The following is a 21,342-nucleotide window of genomic DNA, read 5'->3' on the forward strand; positions in this document are numbered from 1 at the left end:
TGAGGCTTCTTAAGCTGATGCAACCTCAACAGAAACCTGAGGGGTTTTGCTTGTTGGTCTTAGGACAAATGCCTGCTTGGTTTTGTATTAAAAGTAATCAAAAGAAACAACTGTTATATTGATTAAATGAAACTGATCTTCTGTCTCATTCTTAAAATGTCACTGTTACTTTTTTGTCACATATATTAAATACGAGTTTTGTTTCAGTAAACAGTACTGTTTTGAGCGATAGCAAGAGATGCTGTATATGTTCAGGAAATTATTATTAGATTCTGGACACACCTTTCAGTGTAGTTAGTCCCGTGTCAAACTGTTTAACCTCAGCTTCCACTTTGACACCTAAATATTACTGCATAAACGCATTGTATGCCAAAGAGTTGATTTGTGTATGAATTGAGATTTTTTCCATCCAGAACACTTTTTTCTAAGAGTTTTTAGGTTTAGGCTAGTTGTGAGTGATAGCAGGCTCAGGAATGAAAAACTTCCCCCCCCCCCCAATTCAACACTAAGTATTAATCTTGGAAGATTTTTTTCTTTTTGTCATATTTATATGAAAGCCAACAACTTGTGTTAATCTTCAGTAATAAGAAACACAATTTCTTTATCAACTCATAGGTCCAGATTTTTTGGCTCATCTAATAGAATTTGTTGTATAAGTTGTTTAGCCCAACTGAAAACTTTGCACTTCCAAGTTGATGATGACTAGTGGTTAAATAATAATAATTTTTTTTTTTAGAACTAGAGCAGTAAAAACCTAGCTGCAATAACCAACTAAACCGCCAGCAGCGTTTAGCACTTCATGTACCACTTTCAGACCTCTCTTAATTAGCTCTTTCCAATTCATGAGATCTGTATTTTTCTTTTTTAACATGTTGCAGTCTTTGAAGTCTTTCCTTTTTGTCTAATTTGTAGCATTTTGTAGCATTTCTTCTTTTATCTAGTTGGGCTGATATTCTGTAAATTTTACTATAGTGCTCATGTTGTCTCCATCATTTGTTTCCTGTAGAATTTCTTTCTGCATAAATAGCTGTCTTTTTGTACAAAATTGTTCAAGTTCTTAACAGTGGCATAACAGACCATCGCTATGTTCTGGCTGATTTCACTTGGGGTAGGAGAATGCATTAAATTCTTGGTTCCTTTCTAGCCCTGCTTTTTGTGTTCCACGTGCATGTTAAGATTTCCTTTTACCATTCATACAGCCAAATTATTTTGGCACTTTACATACCTTACTGCATGTTTTATTCTCTCATCTGCCCCACACTTTCCATTCAATATAGTTTTTTTTCTTCTTTGTAACTTGTTTTTATATTGTTTGTACAACTACAAAAGTTTATATGTCCCTAGGCAGGAGAAAAAGACATTGAGAGGTTTAATTCCTAAAGTAAAAGGATATCCTATATAGGCAGCACTCCAGGCCATTTCTTATTCATATCTGGTAATGTAATTGTGCTATGCAAATGGTACTTCCAGAGTGACTAGAAAAAACGACGCCTAGGCTCTGCATCCTGACATGAAAAGTAGTCATCTTTGCACTTAGTGCAGGTTGATTTCCACATCCTTTCTAATGTTAGCAATTTGGGTTATACAATCTAATATAAAAATGAGAAATATTTTCAGGTGAACATTTGAATTATCATTCCTGAGCTGTGTTAGACTTAGTGTCCATCTTTGTTTGGACTGGCATGTGGAAGTTGAAACTCTCTGAAAACAAGCACATACTATTGCACTGTGTATGTAATACATGCCTTTTCTGACTGAATTTGAAGTCTGTGCATTCATACCTGACTTGAATGACTTTGATCTTCTCTGTTATCTAAAACCCCCACCTTTATATAGAGTAGTCACTGTAGTCTATGTTATAACTCTCAGACTGGATCCATCCTGGAAATATTTCCATCTAGTCTATAGTTGTATTTTCTTTTCTGAAGGAGGCAAAACAACTGTTTTAGTAGAGGGTGCTTCCTACAAATGGAAAACATTCTCAATGGCTGCTGCTGTGTCTAGGTGCATGAGGTACCACTTCCTGCTGCAGCAGAGGTTGCCTCTCCCATTAGTAGCTGACACCATCCTCACCCCATATTTGGCTGGCAGGAGCATCAGATGAGCTCTCTGTGGTGAATTAAAATGGTGCTCTCACTTACTGCTGAGAGCAGGAGAAAAGGATGCTGCTTTGTGACTTGGCGTGGACCACCTGATGTGTTCATTGTGTGGGGAAAAAAATGATAAACAGAATAGATGCAGGCTGCTGCATGTAAATTGGATAACATGAGCACAGAAGACATCAATGATCAAAACATTTTATCTTTTTAAGGCTGTGAAGGTGATCCAGCTGTGATGCTCAAGTAGTGTCTTAACATTGTTTGAAAAGTCAAAGCTGGAAGTTTAAGAGGTGGAGGCACAGCAGCATTCTTAACACAGTTAACGGAAAAATATTAAGGGAAACAAATGAGGCACTGTGCACAGGTGAGGTGGGTTGAGCCTGGCTGGGGGCCAGGTGCCCACCAGAGCCGCTCTCTCACTCCCCTCATTCACTAAACAGGGGAGAAAAGGCATAACGAAATGCTTACAGGTCGAGATAAGGACAGGGAGAGATCACTCACTAATTGTTGTCACGAGCAAAACAGACCAAACTTAGAGAGGGAATTCATCTAATTTATTACTAGGCAAAACAGAGTAGAGGAATGAGAAAATAAAATCAACTCTTAAAACACTTGCCCCCACCCCTCCCATCTTCCCGGGCTCAACTTCACTCCCGGCTTCAACCTTCCCCCCCTCAGCGGCACAGGGGGACGGGGAGTGGGGGTTACGGTCAGTTCATCTCATGGTGTTTCTGCCGCTTCTTCATCCTCAGGGGGAGGACTCCTCTCATCGTTCCCCTGCTCCAGCATGGAGTCCCTCTCACGGGGTGCAGACCTTCAGGAGCAAACTGCTCCAGCGTGGGGTCCCCCACGGGGTCACAAGTCCTGCCAGCAAACCTGCCCTGGCGTGGGCTCCCCTCTTCACGGGTCCACCGGTCCGGCCAGGAACTTGCTCCAGCGTGGGCTTCCCACGGGCCACAGCCTCCTTCAGGTGTCTCCACCTGCTCCGGCGTGGGGTCCTCCACGGGCTGCAGGTGGAATCTCTACACCCCCTCATCCTTCCTCCATGGGCTGCAGGGGGACAGCCTGCTTCACCATGGCCTTCACCACGGGCTGCAGGGGGATCTCTGCTCCGGCGCCTGGAGCTCCTCCTGCCCCTCCATCTGCACTGACCTGGGTGTCTGCAGAGTTTCTTACATCTTCTCACTCCTCTCTCCGGCTGCAAAAGCTCTCTCTCTCTAAGTGTTTTTCTACTTCTTAAATATGTTATCACAGAGGCGCTGATTGGCTTGGCCTTGGCCAGCGGCGGGCCCGTCTTGGAGCCGGCTGGCATTGGCTCTATCAGACACAGGGGGAGCTTCTAGCAGCTTCTCACAGAAGCCACCCCTGTAGCCCCCCCGCTACCAAAACCTTGCCACGCAAACCCAACACAACAGGTCTTGTGAGAAAACATTGTAAGTAGCAGAGGGCTGGCAAAACTGCAGTGATGTCTACTTTCCAGCACGTGTTCCTTTTCTCTAGCAAGCAGAGCAACTCTGGATAGTTCTTCCCTCTTTATTCTTGATTGTGTGCTTCCTTGTGCTTCTGTGGCTATGCAGTAGTTTGGATACAGGAAAACTCATAATTTGCTTTATGGATCAGATAATTTTCATTTGGGACTCACCTCCTGGTCTAATTCACTACAGCAAAGGGAGTGTGTGATTTGTGTTGGGGACCTCTACTTCCACAGTTACTGCTGATGAAACTAGAACCTGAGTCACCATAATATCACAATTAGTTGCTCAAACCATAATTCAGTAAACATGGTTTGCTCTTTTTGTGACATCTGCTTAGTTTTGCTAGGGCAAGTGTTTGCATGTTTGCATTGCAGGGAAGGTAATGGAATTGATTGGAGTTTAAAATATCCATTTCTTTCTTAGGTTATTTGTAAACTAGATTAGGTACTCAATCCACCATGCAGCCCTACAAATACAGTACTGTCACAACTGAATGGATGTGTTAGGACTAGCAATGAGAGGCCACCTATGTTGGCAGTGTTCTGGAAGACTTACTTGTCAAACAATGGCTTTGATTTCTTAAATGTCATATCCATTAAAAAAAAAAGTACAGATCAGGCTGATCTAACAGTTGGAAGCATTGCTTCCCCAAGAGTGGTGTGTGTATAGCTGTTATGATGTCCATTTTTTTTATAAGTATGCAGAATTTTATGTGCATGAGTGCTAGATTAAAGATATTTAAAAACTTTAAAATGGAGGGATACTCAATGGTCTGTTTCATGGCATTTAATTTAGGTCAGGGCACTGAAAACATACTTGCTACCAGTTCTTGACCATGCTGACTGCAATGTTTCTGAGAACTGAAGAGCTTCAAGGACTCTGGCTAATATCCTTAAATATTTATGGTAACGAGTCTTCATTTTGTTATGATGAACATAGCAGAATATGTTTCTCTTGTTTTGAATATTCTACATAAAAGCAGTATTCCGTAGGTTACTGAAACTACTGTAGAGAGGCTATCAGTTTGATTAGGGCCAAATGAGTATTTCTGTCTTTGACTAGAGCATTTTGGTAGGTGTGGATATTGAAATAACTTTTTTCATGCCTTTACAGTGAGGTATGAAGCATATTGGCTAGTATTTTGGTGTTCTGAAGAGCAGAGTATGAGATCTTAGTCTGATGAGGGTTATGTTTTGAATTTGGTTTATTGATAACTTGAAATCGTTATTTTATTTACAGAAATTCCTTTAGTTACATAGTTACATACTCAGTTATCAGCGTACCATTTAGTTGTCTAAATATTTTGCTAGGTTTGTACATGGCAGCAGCTGTAATCCTTTGGGAGTATACATGGGGAGCTTGTTACCACCTCTGGAAATCTACTTTCCAAATTAAAAATTAGATTTCATACTAAACACAACTTACTATTTCAAGTCCAATTTTAACTGACATTTAGTATTACATGTCCACTGCGGAACTTCAGATTTGCTATAAGTATTCTGGACTGTTTTTCCTAGTCATTGTGTGAGACCCAAGGTTTCATCTCTTGAAAGTTTTTAGACTAAACATGATTGTTTTAAAATGCTGTCATTAATGAATTTTTTTTGTTGTTGTGAAATGTCTTGACAATAAGTAGGTTCAAACAGTCATTTTAATTTGAAAATACAACACATTTGGCATCTTTCAGTATACAGGGAGAAAGTTCAAATTTTATTTTTGCTGTGCCAAGCATGAGTGGAGTTTGCTCCCAGAATTCTGGGCTCTGTATAAAGGCATGCAGAGCCAATCACAGTTATTCAGGTTATCAGCCAAATACATAAACTAGACCTTCATTCAAAAGGGGTTTTGTGCTAATAACATTTCCAATGTGTTTACAGGATTGTTGTTTTATGAAATTTTTATTGTGTTTGAACATTGAGAAGCCAGTTTCTTCTTGGTTTGAACTGGTGTGAATGAGGGTGACTTGAATTTAGCTATTAGGTTACATCAGTGGAAGGACCAGCTCTGAACACATACCCATATTTGTGCTTCTTTAAGCAGTAAAACCATAGCAGAGGCTCATAATTTCTAAAATGATAGATTGTTTTCCTTTTGTTCTCAAACACTGTGGCTCTTAATGAAAAAATATTGTGTTTGCTGGCTTCTACTCAGCTATTCTGGATGTACAGTGTGCTAATGTAAATCAGCAGTTTCTGCTTCTATAAATAGACTTCCTCAGCAGCTGCAGAGCAAAACTGACAAGCTTCTGGTCATTTTTATTATTGCCATTCAGAAATTGTTTGAAAATGTTCAGTGGTAGGTATGCCTGCAGACTGAGCTGAGGTTATGAGTAGGGAGAGGGAAAGAAAGAGTGCATTTATAAGCCAGCAGTGTGAGCGTAGAGGCAAAGAGCTCTGTATTCCTTCATTTGGGAGTCCTTAAGCTAAGTTTGGAGCTCTTTTATATGAAAGGCATGCTATCCAGCTGGCTAAAAGTAATGAATTCTTAAATGGGGTCTGGGGATAGCATTTATCTAACTTCTTTATAGCTGGATATAAGGCAGTCTTTACAAGTGTGCTCTGTTGGGGAACATCATCATATTGTGCCCTGAGAAGCTGTCTCCTAAAATTTTCAGTTCTTTCTGCTGCTGAGTCTGGTTTTGTCAGCTGCATGGGAAAGAAACAGCCAGGCAAGAATGCTTACCTTTTACAGCATTCCTCCCCTCCTGCACCATGGTGGGAGCTCTTGCATGGCTGAACAGCAACTGCTTCTCTCCTCCTTTCTCGAAGCAGACTAGGAAGTAGTACCAATGTGGCCTGCATGAAGAAGGGATGCTAACAGGCCAACGAAGTTTCTGTTGTTGTTTGTGGACACAGGAGAGGTTGCCAGGAAAGAAAAAGTATTGAATATCTTTCGTGAGAGCATTTAATTGAAGTCCTGTGTCTGTGTTTACGTGTGTGGTTGTTTTGTTGTTGTTGTTTTGTGTGTGTTTGTTTGTTTTTCTTGAAAACTAGCAGTGTTCTTTTAAGAGTCTTACTACAAGGTGTTGGGAAATATCTTGGCCTGTAAAAATTATTTTTCTGAAATAGAGATATGCTTACTTTCAGTGTTTCCCAAAGTACATATAATAAAATGGATGGTAGATTCAGCTTGTGCTGAAAAATATGGAATGACTTTATATTCTCCCTCTAATAAAAGCACATTTCTTGAATCTTGATAGCCAGCCTCTGTGAATAATATATAAAGGAAAGGAAATTATGAAATATAGTATTATAATTGCAGGTGGGAGTAGAGAACACTTGTCAACTGTTGCTTTAGAAACAGCACCGTCAGTCTGTGAGGTCACCTAAAAGTGAAATTCAGTGTATGCCAAAGCCTTGGAAACTAGAAAGTCTCTTAGCATCTTAATTGTATGTTTTACCAGTGCTTTAATCTGTATTCTTTGTACTGAATTAGATCTTAGTGATGTTAACTATTATTCAAGGAGAAACACAGAACCCTGACAAGTAGATTCTTGGCTTTTTATTTTTAATATTGTTTGAAATATATGTATGTTTTTAAACTTCTAATGGATTTCTCCTGGCTTGATAGCCTAAATATTTTTAAGTGCTCTGCTACTAGGAAAATGGATCACACATGCTTCATAGAAGAAAATACTGACAATGTGAAGAAGCACAAAATGTGTTTAAAACGAAAACATGGACTTGTTCTTTTTAAAAATTATTTATCTCAATTTTTATTCGGCTACCATTTTAAGGGAGTAATTATAGTTCATTCACTGTGAATGACCATTTGTGGATTTAATTAGGTCTAAATAATTGGGAGAGATGAAGAATATACTATTTGGCACATCCTTGCAGGCTGTTATGAGATCTAATTGAAGTACAAAGTTCAGAACAGCTAAATAGTTCTAAATAGTACAAAGTTTAGAAGAACTAAAGTACCTCAGAGTGCTTTTAAAGTTTATTGCTAAAATACAGAATAAAAAGTTGCACTTTAAGTATTTCAAGAAGAGATGAGCATGTTGTATACTAGCTTAATTCCTTTTATAAAGTATAGTAACGCTTAAAATACAAAGTTAGTATCTTTTGTGGAATGAAGGCAAAGGAGGAAAAATGGTAACTTTGATGTGGAATTAGTTTCACTTATATAATTCTTTGTCCTTTAAAGACAGGCAAAAGGAGTTAATTCCAAGAATCTTTGTGTGAGAGAGTTTACTAAATAAACTTTTTATTTCTGCTTTTAGTCAGCAGATAAGCAGCGAGCCCTGGAAGAAACCAAAGCCTACACAACCCAGTCATTAGCAAGCGTAGCCTATCTGATCAACACTTTGGCCAACAATGTTCTCCAAATGCTGGATATCCAAGCATCCCAACTTCGACGCATGGAATCTTCAATCAACCATATTTCACAAGTGAGACTTTTTTCCTGATTCCCCACCCCCCCACCCCCCGTCTTTGTTTTTGAAATTACACAGCAAGTAAAATTCTCACCTGACATTTTGTGAATGAGAAAAATAGTCACATTTAAAACAGAAGGACGCATTTCTTCTCATATTAATTCTGGGAACAGATCACATTATGTGATCGTATATCTGTGTTATTGTCAGCATTTTACATAGGATAAGAGATTAAATATATTCTTGGCCAATTTGTTTGGAGAGGGGTCCATTCCGCATAAGTGAAAACCACAGAAAAATCACTAATGGAAAAATCAGAATATTATGTTAAGGGAGGGATTAAGCTTTCCATCTCCTATTTGGTGACTTAGTGTATTTGGTATTTATTGGCTGCAGGCACTTAAAGAAATATGAAATGGATGGTGGAAAACAATACTTGTCATCTTTTTACTTTTCCTATTGCTGTAATACTGGCGTTTGATGATAAAACCAGAGATGACAAAAATAGTTTGTTCCTGGCTTTTCTTAATAAAATGTACTTTGCAATGACATGAACAGAAGGCAAAATTAATGTTTCAAGATTGTGTATGGCTGCAGAACTCCTGCCATTGTTTGCAGGTTTTTCTGAGCAGCAATAAATTAAGCTACTATTATCAGGAATCCATGTCCCATCACCACACTGATGACTTTTGACTGTGAGAATGAGGTGAGAATGGGTGATAGATTTATTGGAAGTTTATATGCCAATGATGGATTAAAAGAGAAATTAAGAGCAATGATACAGCACTTTCTGTTTTTCTGTTACTGGAGAGTTGATTGGCATCCTTACTGAATATTTTGTGTCTTATTTGACCAGTACATTTTGGCTGCTAGCATTTCTTGATCTCCATGTGATAACGTCATAAATTAAAATAAAGAATATTGTGGTATTTAGAAAGATGTTTGAAAGTAAGAGCTGTGTAAGGTATGAAATACGCAGATTGAGTCAGTCTGTTAACTTGCTGGTGCTGAAAGGGTTGCTAAGCTAATAGAGGTTTGAACTAGCAAAAGAAGTGAATAATTTTATGCTAGCTTAATGGGCTGAATTGGCTCACTGAGGTGTCAGATGAATTCCAGAGCCGGTGCAAAGGAAGAGGTGGGGAGGATTTTTCCTTCTGATAGTAGTACGCTATTAGATTGCCTCAGTTATCTCATGCAACTGCAACCTAAAAATAGGCTGAGAAGTTTGATTTCTTCTGCTACATGCTTCTCGTTAATCCCTGGACAAGTAAATTCTTTTTTTTTTTTTTTTTCCAGAAAATGTCACAGATTGTGTGTATGTGCTATATGTATGCTGTGTATGTGTGTATATACCTCTGTGTACATATATACGTGTGTATATGCTTGTGTGTGTATGTATATGGTTCTTGACAGACTACTGCCAGCTGACAAGTATTTCAACTATTTGAGAGCCTGAAGCAAAAGACAGTATATGAATAAAAATATTCAGAGTTCATTGGATTTTGCATTTTATAGATGTGGAAAGTTCATTTTGTCACACAGTTTCTGTAAGTTAGCTTTTTGGGGAAAGGGCCATAACATTTTAAGTTTTTTTCCTTCTCCGAAGCTGAGATTTATGCAGATTGAGATGCTGGGTTAGATTGTCTTTGGCATTTATACATAATGGCTAGTTATTTAAAATGGAGCACTAAATTACCAGCACCCAACACCTATTGAAGATGTATCTGCCAAAATTCATAGGCTGCACTTGAACAACCAAAAAGTTTGGTTCGGTTTGGTTTGTTTTTTTTAATATCACTGTAAAATTGAAATTTGAGTTTGGGGTTTTTTTGTTTGTTTTGGTTTGGGGTTTTTTTGAGTATGCATTACCCATGTGTAGGATGCGCCCCAAATCTTCATGGAAGAAGTGATATCAGAGGAGCAGGCAGTATTAGAATTTTGGACATTACATACACCAAGTGTGTTGACCCAAGGAACTTAATAAAGTTGAATTCACTATGTTCAGAAATGGCTTCATCCCATCACACCAATGTTGTAGGTGTTTATATTATCTGTCTTAATTTCAGTGGTTATTTTTCTTTAAAAAATGAATTTATTTTGTCACAGTTTCTGTGTGATAAATAATTTCTTTTTGGGAAATTGGATTATACTTCTCCTGGAACAAGCCTAACCTACAGAAGACTTCCTTCGTCTTTATGTTGGGTGTAATGTTTAGTGGACTGTTTCTAGTATCACTTAAAAAGCCTCATGGTATAATACCTTATTGCCAAGTTATGATTTCAGTTAGTGTGACGTGAAATGATGTCAGCAACGTAGAACAGAAAACAGGTTGGTTGTTACCATCTGCTTGCAGTGCATCATTGCATCAATGCTTTGGTCGGTAGGTATTGATATTTAAGTTTAGAAAACACTAATGCAAATTAAGATAAATGGATGTGTAATCCTGCTTTTGATTCTGATTTGGAATTCCACATATTCTCCAAAGAAGGAAGCAAAATCATTTGGCTCTTAGTAAGAAAACTTTTGAAAAAGTGCTTGTTTTGTTCAAGTGTAGCTCAAACTGGAAGAGACATGATTAACTTTAGAAGATAAAGTATTCTTGTTCTCTGCTCACTGATAGAATGCCAATTTATATCACTTTCTGTGTTTCCTTCTAAATGCCAACTTAATCAAAGAGCTGAAAAGGAAGTTGCTAATCATTTGTGGTTTTTCAGATTATATATAGGTCCTGAATTAGGAAATCATTACTATTGAAACTGTTTTTATGCAAGTGATTAAATATTACTGGTTTAAAATTTAGGATTACTTTGATTTGTTCTGAAAGCTGATGAATCTATTCTTACTTGCCTTCTTGAACCTTGCCCAGAACTAGATGATACGCAGTTTTTCGTATTTGCCTGAAAATTTAAATCCTAAATACAGATCATCTGTATAAATATTTATACTTGTTTAAAAAATTGTGTTAAAGTTTTGAAGTTAGCAGACACTGTGAAATGTTGCTAACGTCCAAATTCTTTAAATTAATCTGGCAGATTTCAGGTTTTAATATTTGTATGATGAGTTGGGGTTTTTTTTCTGGTTTAGTTACAGAATACTCTTAGTTAGCAAGGTCATCTTTAAAACTCTGCTGCTATTTATATAAACAAGCATGTTATCACAAAGATGAGTGATAGTGATGAGTTATCTCCAATGGCAATGCATGATGGAGAAATCTGCTTCATCCTCTTACAGAATCTGACTCCCATGATAGCGACTGTGAGAATAGGTATTGAATAGACTGCAGACTTGAACTTCTCTGTAGTCAGCATGTGTTGCTTAGCTGAAGCGTAGCAACATGTGTGCACTGGTTGGTCTCTGCAGGGAAGTTCACTTGGACCTTCCATTGCTAAGTCAGTAAAGGCTTGTAACCATTTTCAGTTGTCCTATTCTTGCAAGTTACAAGAATAGCCAAACTCTTTCAATAATGGTAATGCAAGTCTAATTTTCCACAGTATATATTACCCATTTATGGAGCAAGTAGCTTTTCAGCATTTTTGTATCATTATGACCTTTTCCTTTGTGTATAAATTACACACAACTTGAGTTGAGGCAATTAATGTCACATTTCTAACATGTCAAAATTAGACAGTTACTAATTTTAAAGTAATAATCTGGATTTCAAGGTAATTTGCAATTAGTTTGTTTAAATTCTATCAAATTAGATTTCAAAAAAATAAAAGCCCAGCAACACGATTAAGCAATGTTTTCTTTTAAGATTTTTTTTTTAAAACTGAATTTTAAAAGCCCAGAGTAACAGACTGACAATACATTGATAAATTTAAATTAGAATGTTTTGAGAAGAGGAAGAAGTCCAGGTTTCTGGAGCCTTTTATTTCTGAAATGTTACTACAGTTTAGACTTTGAGTGCCATCATGGTTTAACCCCAGCTGGCAACAAAGCACCACACAGCCACTCACTCCCTGCCCCAGCAGGCTGTGGGGAGAGAATCAGAAGGGTAAAAGGAAGAAAACTTGTAGGTCAGGATAAAAACAGTGTAAGAATTTTAATATAATAATAATAATGATGATGTAATGAAAAGGGAAATAACAGAGAGAAATAAAACCCAGGAAAGAGAAGTGATACAAATGAAAACAATTGCTCACCACCAACTGACTGATGCCCAACCAGTCCTCGAGCAGAAGACCCCCCTGCCAATCTCCACCCAGCTTTATATTGCTGAGCATGATGTCATATGGTATGGAATATCTCTTTAGTCATTGGGGTCAACTGTCCCGACTGTGTCCCTTCCCAAATTTTTGTGCACCTCCAGCCTACTCACTGGTGGGGTTGTGTGAGAAGCAGAAAAGGCCTTGGCTCTGTGTAAGCACTGCTCAGCAATAACAAAAACATCCCTGTATTATCAACACTGTTTTCAGCACAAATCCAAAACATAGCCCCATACCAGCTACTGTGAAGAAAATTAACTCTATCCCAGCCAAAACCAGCACAAGTGCTAACTTTGAGAAATTTCACTTACAGGTAGAAGAGAATATTTCTCAAAACTCTGAGTTTAGTGACTTTTAAGTGAAGTGTTAAATAGTGTTAACTTTGGAATCCCAGAAATGATTTAATATTTTTTCTATTTTAATCTTTACAGATCTTGAGACTATTTTTATTGAATTCAGTATGGAAACTTGATGTTTCAAAATGGCCAGAAAATTCCTAATAGAAAAAAAGCACAGTGGTTTATACTTTTTTCCCCTTAAGCTTATCCCTTGCCTTATTGCAAGCATCTTGGAAAGCATATGAAAAGGTGTTAATAATAAGCCTAAGCTCTAACAAACTGTCATTTAAAAGCTGTTGCCAAAGGTAATAGAGCTATGGGGATAAAAAAAAAGCATAATAGTGCTGTCAGGAGTCTGAAATTTCTTGTTAGAAAACAGTGGTTTAAGTTATAGAAGGGCACAGAGTATCCCATCTGCCTTTCCCGATAGACTTTCCAAGCCAGGTGTTTTGTTAGTCCAGCTCTAACCCCAAAAACTTCTCAATAGAAGTTTCTAAATTGCTGCATAAATATTCTGCTAGCATTCTCCTGACTGGCTTATGGGATTTATGCTAGCACTGGAGGCAATAATTACCTTTGTGTTCAGGATAAAGGTTTTCATTTTCTTTAGTAGTAGGTTAATCTTTGTTCCTTTCTCTACTAATCAAATACCTCAATGTTCGTTTCTGCTGTTTTATAAGTGTCTTAAGATCTTATGACTCCAGTAGTCAGAAAACAAGAAATTTTTGAAAAACCTGTCAGCAAAATGCTTTTCAGTACAATTTTAGGAGTATGTGCCAGAATTAGGTGCCGTTTTTATACTCTTAGTCATTCCATAGCTATTCAAGGTAAAAGAGATGTTCTGAATCATCATGCAAGAGAATTCCCATTAGATGAACTTAAGGTTTTAATTAGGTTTTATACATTTCATTGTTTGTTACTGTAGTCATGCCTCACCGATCACCATAGTCCTTAAGGAAACCAGTTGTACTCACAACTCTTATGAATTATTAAAAAATCATGCTTTTCATTCACGGAAACAAGTTTCCACAGTGCACAGATAACATTGATACAATAACATGCATTAAATATCAGTACTGACATTGTATTAGTAGACAATTGCATAAGAAAACACTAAAAGCACATCTTTAAAGCTGCAGAGGTTAAGCACTTGAAATGCAGAGAAAAGAAGAAAGCATCTTGCCAATGCTGCCCTAATTTCTTTCTTTCTGTTCTGCAGGTTGAAATTAAGGCTCTGAGAGTGTAGTGTCCAAGGCATAAACTAGTTTTGAATGACCATATTCAGACCCATAAGATTTTGATCTTTCAGTACATCTGAAACATCATATAGCATTTGAGGTGCAGCTGCTGGTGCAGCTGAGGTTAACATGCTAGCAAATGGTATCAGAGGCCTGTGAGAAAAAGCATGTACAAGAGTCAGTGTAATGTTTCTGCAGTTATCTAGTGACATATTCAGATCACAGATGAAGTCTGAGGTAATTGCAGAGATTGAATTCTTCAGTGGTATTATACATGAGACTCTTCTCCAAGTTGCTGCAATCGCATACCATTAGCTTATCAAGAAAGTATGTGCTTTCTACCTCCTCAACAGATGAAGTGAGGGTTCTGTAGATGATTTCTTTGGTATGACTGCTACTTGTTCCAGAACTACTCCTTCCACTATGCTGCAAAAGCAAAGGTCTGGCACAGAGAATGGATACAAACCTGTGACAGAAGATAAAATATTGAATCTTACCCTGATGCAGAATGGTACACTTTTGGTACTCTCCCCTGGAACATGAGCTCTGTTTGCACTGGTGCTTGTACGATCAGTAATGTATCGTGAAGATCTGATCACTGTTGTATCGGGGGATAGTATATAGACCTAGTCATTACAGGGAGCTTCAGGAACGACTTCAGCTAAATTGGTTGGAGAGTGGTTTAGTTGTTAAGTAGTCACAGAAATATTTGTGTTTCTGTTAAGCTTGTATGAACCGTGAATTTCTGCAGTTTATATATTGGCCAAATCAGGGTGTTTTTTTGTGGGGGTGATGGAAGATGTGTCCCAGATAGTTTAACTACCCCTATTAAATTTCAAATCATTGGTCAATGAACTCAAGCTTTCCAAAGAGAGGGTTGCCAGCATATTTTGACCTTGTATAATCTATTTTTCTGTAGCTTTGTTTTAAGAAAGCTGTGCAGCTTTAGTAAGAAACCTCACAGTTCTAGGCAGGTGGTACTAGAGGTGGCAGAAATGTTCATGACAAAGCTGTGTTCAGTGTTTAATTTTAGCAAAGTTGCAGGATTTTGAAAATATGTTGCTGGGAAATACTAGGTAATCTTGATAGATAGTAATTTAAGCTTCCATATAATGCCCAAATATTTGTGGAAATTCTTCTCTGGAAAGAATGTGAAGAAACAACTTCTTGGAAGTGGGGTTTTCTTTGGTTTTTTTCGTTTGTTTGCTTGTTTTTTTTAAACTTCTGTAATTTTAAAGGTTGTGATGATTGCACAAGGTAAAGCAGGGCTCATTTTGCTTGTTTTGCTGTCAGTAGCACAAACACAAGGGTAAAACAGTGTAACCAACCCCACTGCCCCAATCCCTGCCTGCAGAAAAATAAAATTAAAAAATGTGTGTTATGAAAATGAGTTCTCATTTGTACCTGTTCCTTAGTTACTACACAGCCTGCCTCCTAACTGTGAAAAGTCTTTCTGGTACCATTCATAATAACTAAAGTGGTAACAAGAAATCCTATGAATGTTTAGAAATCCTAATGGTGGTGATTCTGGTTGTTTTCTTACTTTTTTTTTGTTTACCCTGTAGCTAAAATGTTTGTTCCCATAACAAAAGCTGTTTTGTGAGCAAGGAATTATTTTTGTTTTAAATGATGCAAACAACTCCGCACACCATGACTGAAGAGATTTTGTTTTCCTGGAAGGGATAGACAGACTTTTTTAGTAACTTTTTCCTAGTGTTGTTAGCAAATAAGGTTCAAGTACATGTTTTTAGGCAAAGAATTTTCATCAGGGCTTTGTCTTACACTAGAGATTGTTCTGTGGTACTCCTTGTAAAATGTGGAGGGAGGCATTCTAAGTGAAGGCACAGGGCTTAACCACTGGCTTCATTGTGGATAAATTAGTACTGAGCACTTTCTAAAATCATTGCTTTGTGAGGAGTGATTTGTAATGACTGAAATACCTTGTTGATTATCTGAGTGAAATTTTATTCTATCATATGATTACCCGTCCTAGTTTTGCAAACTGTTTTACAGTATAAGAAAACCTGCTTATGGTTTATTTTTCAGGTCATAAAAGATAAGGTTTGGGAAGGTATCCTTACGCTTCATCTAGTTGGAGACTATGTCAAAGATTGACTTGGAGAGCAATTGTAAAATTAAAGAGGATAATTGAAAGAATCATATAAAACAATGTCAGTAAGTTAATGGGAACTGCTAAGAATGGAAAGGAGAAGGAATTTTGCTGAACTGTAAAGGATGAGAGTAACAGAAAACCCAAAGAACCTGTGGCTATTAGTGTGGGTTTAGAGGTGACAAGTTCAACAGTAAATTGAACAAAGATGATGTAAGCAAGTATATGTAGTGATATGTTTAGCACAGTATACAGAGATCTTTGAAACGTTGGAACTGATTAAATTTTTTTATACTGACTCTGTATTCAAATGCATACCACTGTTAGTAAATACACTGCGTCTTTTGTAGACGGTGGACATTCACAAAGAGAAAGTTGCTAGAAGAGAAATTGGTATCTTGACTACAAACAAAAACACCTCAAGAACTCACAAAATCATTGCACCAGCTAACTTGGAGCGACCAGTTCGCTACATCAGGAAACCTATTGATTATACAATTCTAGATGATATTGGACATGGAGTGAAGGTAGGTGATATTGTTAAAACAGCCAAACTGCAAATACATTGTCTTTGTATATTTTCAAAATAACCTGATGCTTTTCATGGTAATATACCAGTTTCTCCTTGCCTGGCCAGTGTGTTTATAAACATAAGAGGAGTCATGTCCAATTTGCAGTTGCCCCTTCCTGTTCCCTTGCCCCAGTGTTTCTAAACCTTGCAAACCCACTGAATCTTATTTCCGAGGATATTTGGGACTATGGGTCTCATCTTTTAAAATGCTTCTGAATACCTACTTGTGTGATGATGCTGTTATTGTTGGAATCAGTTGCCAGGGAAATAACCTGTGGACTGAAAGGCTAATCACCATCACTTTTCTGTCTGAATTAGCACCACAAAGTATGATCCAGCTGTAGTTGCCACTGGTTTACTTTGAAGCTCACCTGAAGAAAGGGTTTGCATAAGAAGTAATATGTGCTCCCTTTTCTTCTTTCTGTCAGAGACAGTTATACCCATATCCTGTGATGTGCTTTGTTGAAGTGAGCTCTCTACAACTTTTGTGCCATATGGGGTTTCAGAATGGGAATGTTGCTGCCAGGTTTGAAGCCAGCTGGTTCTCCCTTTTAAGAGTAGGAAAAAAGGAGGAATTTCAGGGCAAAGATCAGACTGAGACACAACTGGTGGCTGTTGTATACAAATGTTAGATCAGTGTACACAACAGCAGTAATATCATGTGTGAGATTAAATGTGCATTTTTTAAAAGCACATCCTGAATGTAAACAGTCTCAGCAGGTGTGAGCTCATTGTTAACTTATGCTGCCAGGAAAACAAATATGGACATGAGAACACTGACAGTGTTAAAGTTCCAGGAGAAGAAAGGTAAATAACACAAAGCAGTGTCTTTTTTACATGACAAACTAACAAATTTGTAAACCTACTAAATAGCAGTAAGGTAAGATGCTTCTTCCAGTCAAAGTACACCAGAATTTCTTTTGCTTGACACCTAAGTGCATTAGGTTATCTGTGTTGTTCAATTTGAACTGTCTATCTGGATAGTTGTTTAAATGGCAATAGGTTGTTTAACCAAACTCTTAAAATTCAAATTTTGAACAGTGCTATTAAAATATCTTTCCCAAGCAATTTTACTTAGCGTTAACAGAAAGTCTTTCTTCCCCCATTTCTTACCAAAAGAGTCAACCTCAGTTTGTAAACCAGATTTAAAAAAGACAAGTGACTCTCTAAGCTTGATTTGGAAAACCAAACCAAAGGAAAAAAACCAAACCAGCATTAATAGCTACAGTTTTGACCAGGAAATTATTATCAGTCTTGCGTTAAAATCTACTGCCAATTATAAATTTTGAATTTATGCAGGTCAGCAGAACTCCTTCTGGATATGGATGGAGCATATTAACCTGTAGGATTACTGTTGCTAATATTTTAATGATTGCTTTCGTTTTAGTGAGATTATTTTAGAACTCATTAAAGAATAGTTTTTAATTGTTCCGCAGCACAATAAGCTTTAGTTTTAGCACGGCTCTAAACCATTATAATTGGTATCCCACTTACCTCAATGTAGCAGAAACATACTCGCTGTGATGCAATGAATTACGTTCTTCTGAAAGAACATAGTTCATCAAATGGATGATGACTCAAATGTGTATTTGCATCCATTTGTTATACTTGTGATATGCTTGAAACATCTTACCAATTATATTTACAATGCACTATATTTATCTAGAAAATGAAAAAGTATTGTGTGCTTGTGAAACAGTAAGCAGAGAACTTGACAGCATGCTGTCCTTAACATTAAGATCCATAGATCTGTTCCGATCAGGTTAATTTTGTGTTCAGCACATAAGAAAGAACCACTCTCTTGCTTATGGGGAGAAAGTGGCCAGTTGTGCTTATGAATCTGTTGGTTTTGTTCTGCTTGAGTAACTACAGATTAGTTTACTAGATTTGTGGCTGGAGAACAAAGAGAAAAAAAGAAAATGGGTAGGAGCTTTAAATTTTCCTATTTATAGCTCCTTATTGCTTGAGCTGTGGCTTTTTTTCCTTCAAATGAGTATTCAGAAGGCGTTATTGGATAAATACCACTAAAGTTCCAGTTAGCATCAGGGTGCCTCAGTCTGCATTCTTTGTCCTTTTTCTGCTAGAGAGTACTTGGACCAGAATTATGCATTGTCAGGACAATCAAAGAGCTAATGCAGCAAGCATTCATTGCAACCCCTGAGGAAGATGGCAAACTGGACAGAGAATAATACAGGAAAAAAAAGGATTTCTTAGCCAAGAAATCCAGTGTGCCATGTTAAGAGTAGTATAGGCACTTAAGCACCTGTTCCTTCCATTCAGAAATTCAAAGCATCAGTGGATACCATCTTCAGGAAAAAGTGCTCTGCAAAATGGTTTCTTAATAGGTGAGAGAGAATTTAAGTGCCACTGTATCTGTCCAACAGTCCTCCCTCATCTTCCCTCCCTGAGGCTACAATGCTGCAGAAGTCTAAAGAACCTTTTGCCTGAAAGAGAATTGCTTTCAATTTTTTCAAATGTTTCCTGACTTACAAAGTCTTCCTATCTGTTCTTCCCTCTGAAGAGTACTTTAGTCAAGGGGGGTGGGGGAGTTTGATCCATTCGAAGTGGTGTGTATTAAGGCACTGTAATTATCAGGCAGTGCTGCTGAGGAAATGGTCTCAGCTCATGGACCCTCCACTGTAACTGGCCACTCTGGCCAGTACAGGGGGACTTGGTTTTCCAGTGTAGCTGTGTGAAGCAGAGACCATTTTGGTTAATAGATCCAGGGAACTTTAAACTCAGACAGGAGATTTTCTAGTAAATCAGATTATGTTTCCTTTTTAATACATTAGGGTCCATTTCTGATTGAAATGGATGAAACAGGGTAGTCACTCTGGATGCTCCACTGCTGAGATTCTGCAAATTTAATCTTTGGTGTTGCTAAAAGTGTGAGAAATGTAATGATACATTTAGATTAGCTGAACTTAAAACAGATCAGATGATACTGAAATGGAAGGACTAGTATTTAAAAAAAAATATTATGGGGAAAGAAGATACATGGTATCATGCCAGTAAGATGTAGGACTTGATATCAAAAAGCTAGTACTTAGGCTTTAAAATAAGATTTTATTCTTGGTTAATGTCTTAATATATAGTTTAGAAAATACTGATATGTGGTGCAGTATTCATATAGAGTGCTGTATCATAGAATGGTTTGGGTTGGAAGGGACCTTAAAGATCATCTAGTTCCAACCCCCCTGCTGTGGGCAGGGACACCCTCCACTAGACCACATTGCCCAAAGCCTCATCCAACCTGGCCTTCAACACTTCCAGGGATGGGGCATCCACAACCTCTTTGGGCAACCTGTTCCAGTGCCTCACCACTCTCACAGTAAAGAATTTCTTTCTAACGTCTAATCTAAATTGACCCTCCTTCAGCTTAAACCCATTACCCCTTGTCCTGTCACTACACTCCCTGATAAACAGTCCCTCACCATCTTTCCTGTAGGCCCCTTCAGGTACTGGTAAGCTGCAATTAGATCTCCCCAGAGCCGTCTTTTCTCCAGGCTGAACAACCCCAACTCTCTCAGCCTGTCCTCATAGGAGAGGTGCTCCAGCCCTCTGATCAGCTTCATGGCCCTCCTCTGGACTCGCTCCAGCAGCTCCATGTCTCTCCTGTACTGGGGCCCCCAGAGCTGGACGCAGTACTCCAGGTGGGGTCTCACAAGAGCGGAGTAGAGGGGCAGGATCACCTCCCTTGACCTGCTGATTTGCTCTTGATCTTTGTTCAAAAGGTATCTCATGGCATCAGGTTAAGAGTTGACTAACAACACTGTCTAGGAAAGAACATATATTCTAGAGGCTTCTGTTTCAGCTAGATGTAAATGTGCTAATGCATGTAACAATTTAAATGATCTCAAGGTATTGATAAGGCTATTCTTTGACAGCTCAAACTAATCTCTGAAGTTAATCCATCTAGACAGCATGATCCATTCTGAAAGAAGTTGACTTTTTGTTAGCACTATAAGAACTTGAATAAACAGTGTACAAGCATTTGAGCATTAATTTTAAGGTGTTAATCTAAAGGCTTTGTGGTCAACGTATATTAAAATTTTCAGCTTGAAAATCTCTTGTTCATGACACATTCTGCTTTAACCACTCTTTCTATGATCTACTGATACATTATTTTGTTAATGCTGAATGCTTAACTTTTTTCTTTCTTTTTCCTTTCTCTTCATATCCTGAAGTTCCAACTAACCTTTCAATGCTTTTTTTCCTTACCTCTTTTATTTGCTCCATTTATGCATTAAGTGGTTGCTTAGATTTAAGGTAAGAAACCCCAGGGCTGGATTTCCATTCTTATTCTTCTGAGACTATTACACACAGGGAGGTGATTAACATGAATATTACTGTTTAAAACAACACCCGCTCTCCCTCCTGTGTATCAGACCTTCTATTGAATGATTTCATTGCAGATAAACATTTTGTGATATAAATTGATGCATTTATGTAAGGAAGCTAACACAGTTCAGTTTAAAAGCTTTGTGGCAAAATATTGAATGCCTCAGCATATTTACCAGATCATTTACAAGGGAGGAATATTGTGCTAACATTGGGTAGAGAAAAAGATACAGTGAATAGATAGCAGCTGAATATGAGCCTCCCCCTGTGTAATATTCTTTTTATCCTATATACGGTGTAAGTTATGATTTGATTGGGATTAACATTTCAGTGTAAGATTGCTCAGATAATGGGCTCCAAAGGTGTGTAATAAATTCAAATCTGTATATTATTTTTTAAAGTTGCAGTATCCCTATTTTTTTTTTTTCAGAAACTGCTAGCACTATTTCACTACTGAGAGGTACTCGTGGAAATTTTCACAAGTTTGATAGTTGTGTAAACTGTTTAATAACCCTTAAACAACAAGCTAAGTGATTATGTAGTTGAATATTAAATGAATAGTGCATTAAAGAACTCAGACTGAAGCA

At 37.7% G+C, this 21,342-nt stretch overlaps 1 protein-coding gene across 23 annotated transcripts in view; it reads left to right on the forward strand.

The window, feature by feature from the left end:
* The window catches only part of ABI2 (abl interactor 2), a 73,172-nt gene that overhangs the window by 23,170 nt on the left and 28,660 nt on the right, over nt 1–21,342 (forward strand). For 7 of the 23 annotated variants that reach the window (XM_054830672.1, XM_054830676.1, XM_054830680.1 and 4 more), the window contains exons 2-4: nt 7,800–7,967; nt 16,194–16,370; nt 20,666–20,683. In XM_054830672.1, coding sequence (XP_054686647.1) covers nt 7,800–7,967; nt 16,194–16,370; nt 20,666–20,683 — 363 coding nt within the window. The remainder of the gene's footprint in view (nt 1–7,799; nt 7,968–16,193; nt 16,371–20,665; nt 20,684–21,342) is intronic. The other 16 variants (XM_054830675.1, XM_054830678.1, XM_054830685.1 and 13 more) reach the window with 4 other exon arrangements.

Source organism: Grus americana, chromosome 6, assembly GCF_028858705.1.
Source record: "Grus americana isolate bGruAme1 chromosome 6, bGruAme1.mat, whole genome shotgun sequence".
Lineage (NCBI taxonomy): Eukaryota > Metazoa > Chordata > Aves > Gruiformes > Gruidae > Grus > Grus americana.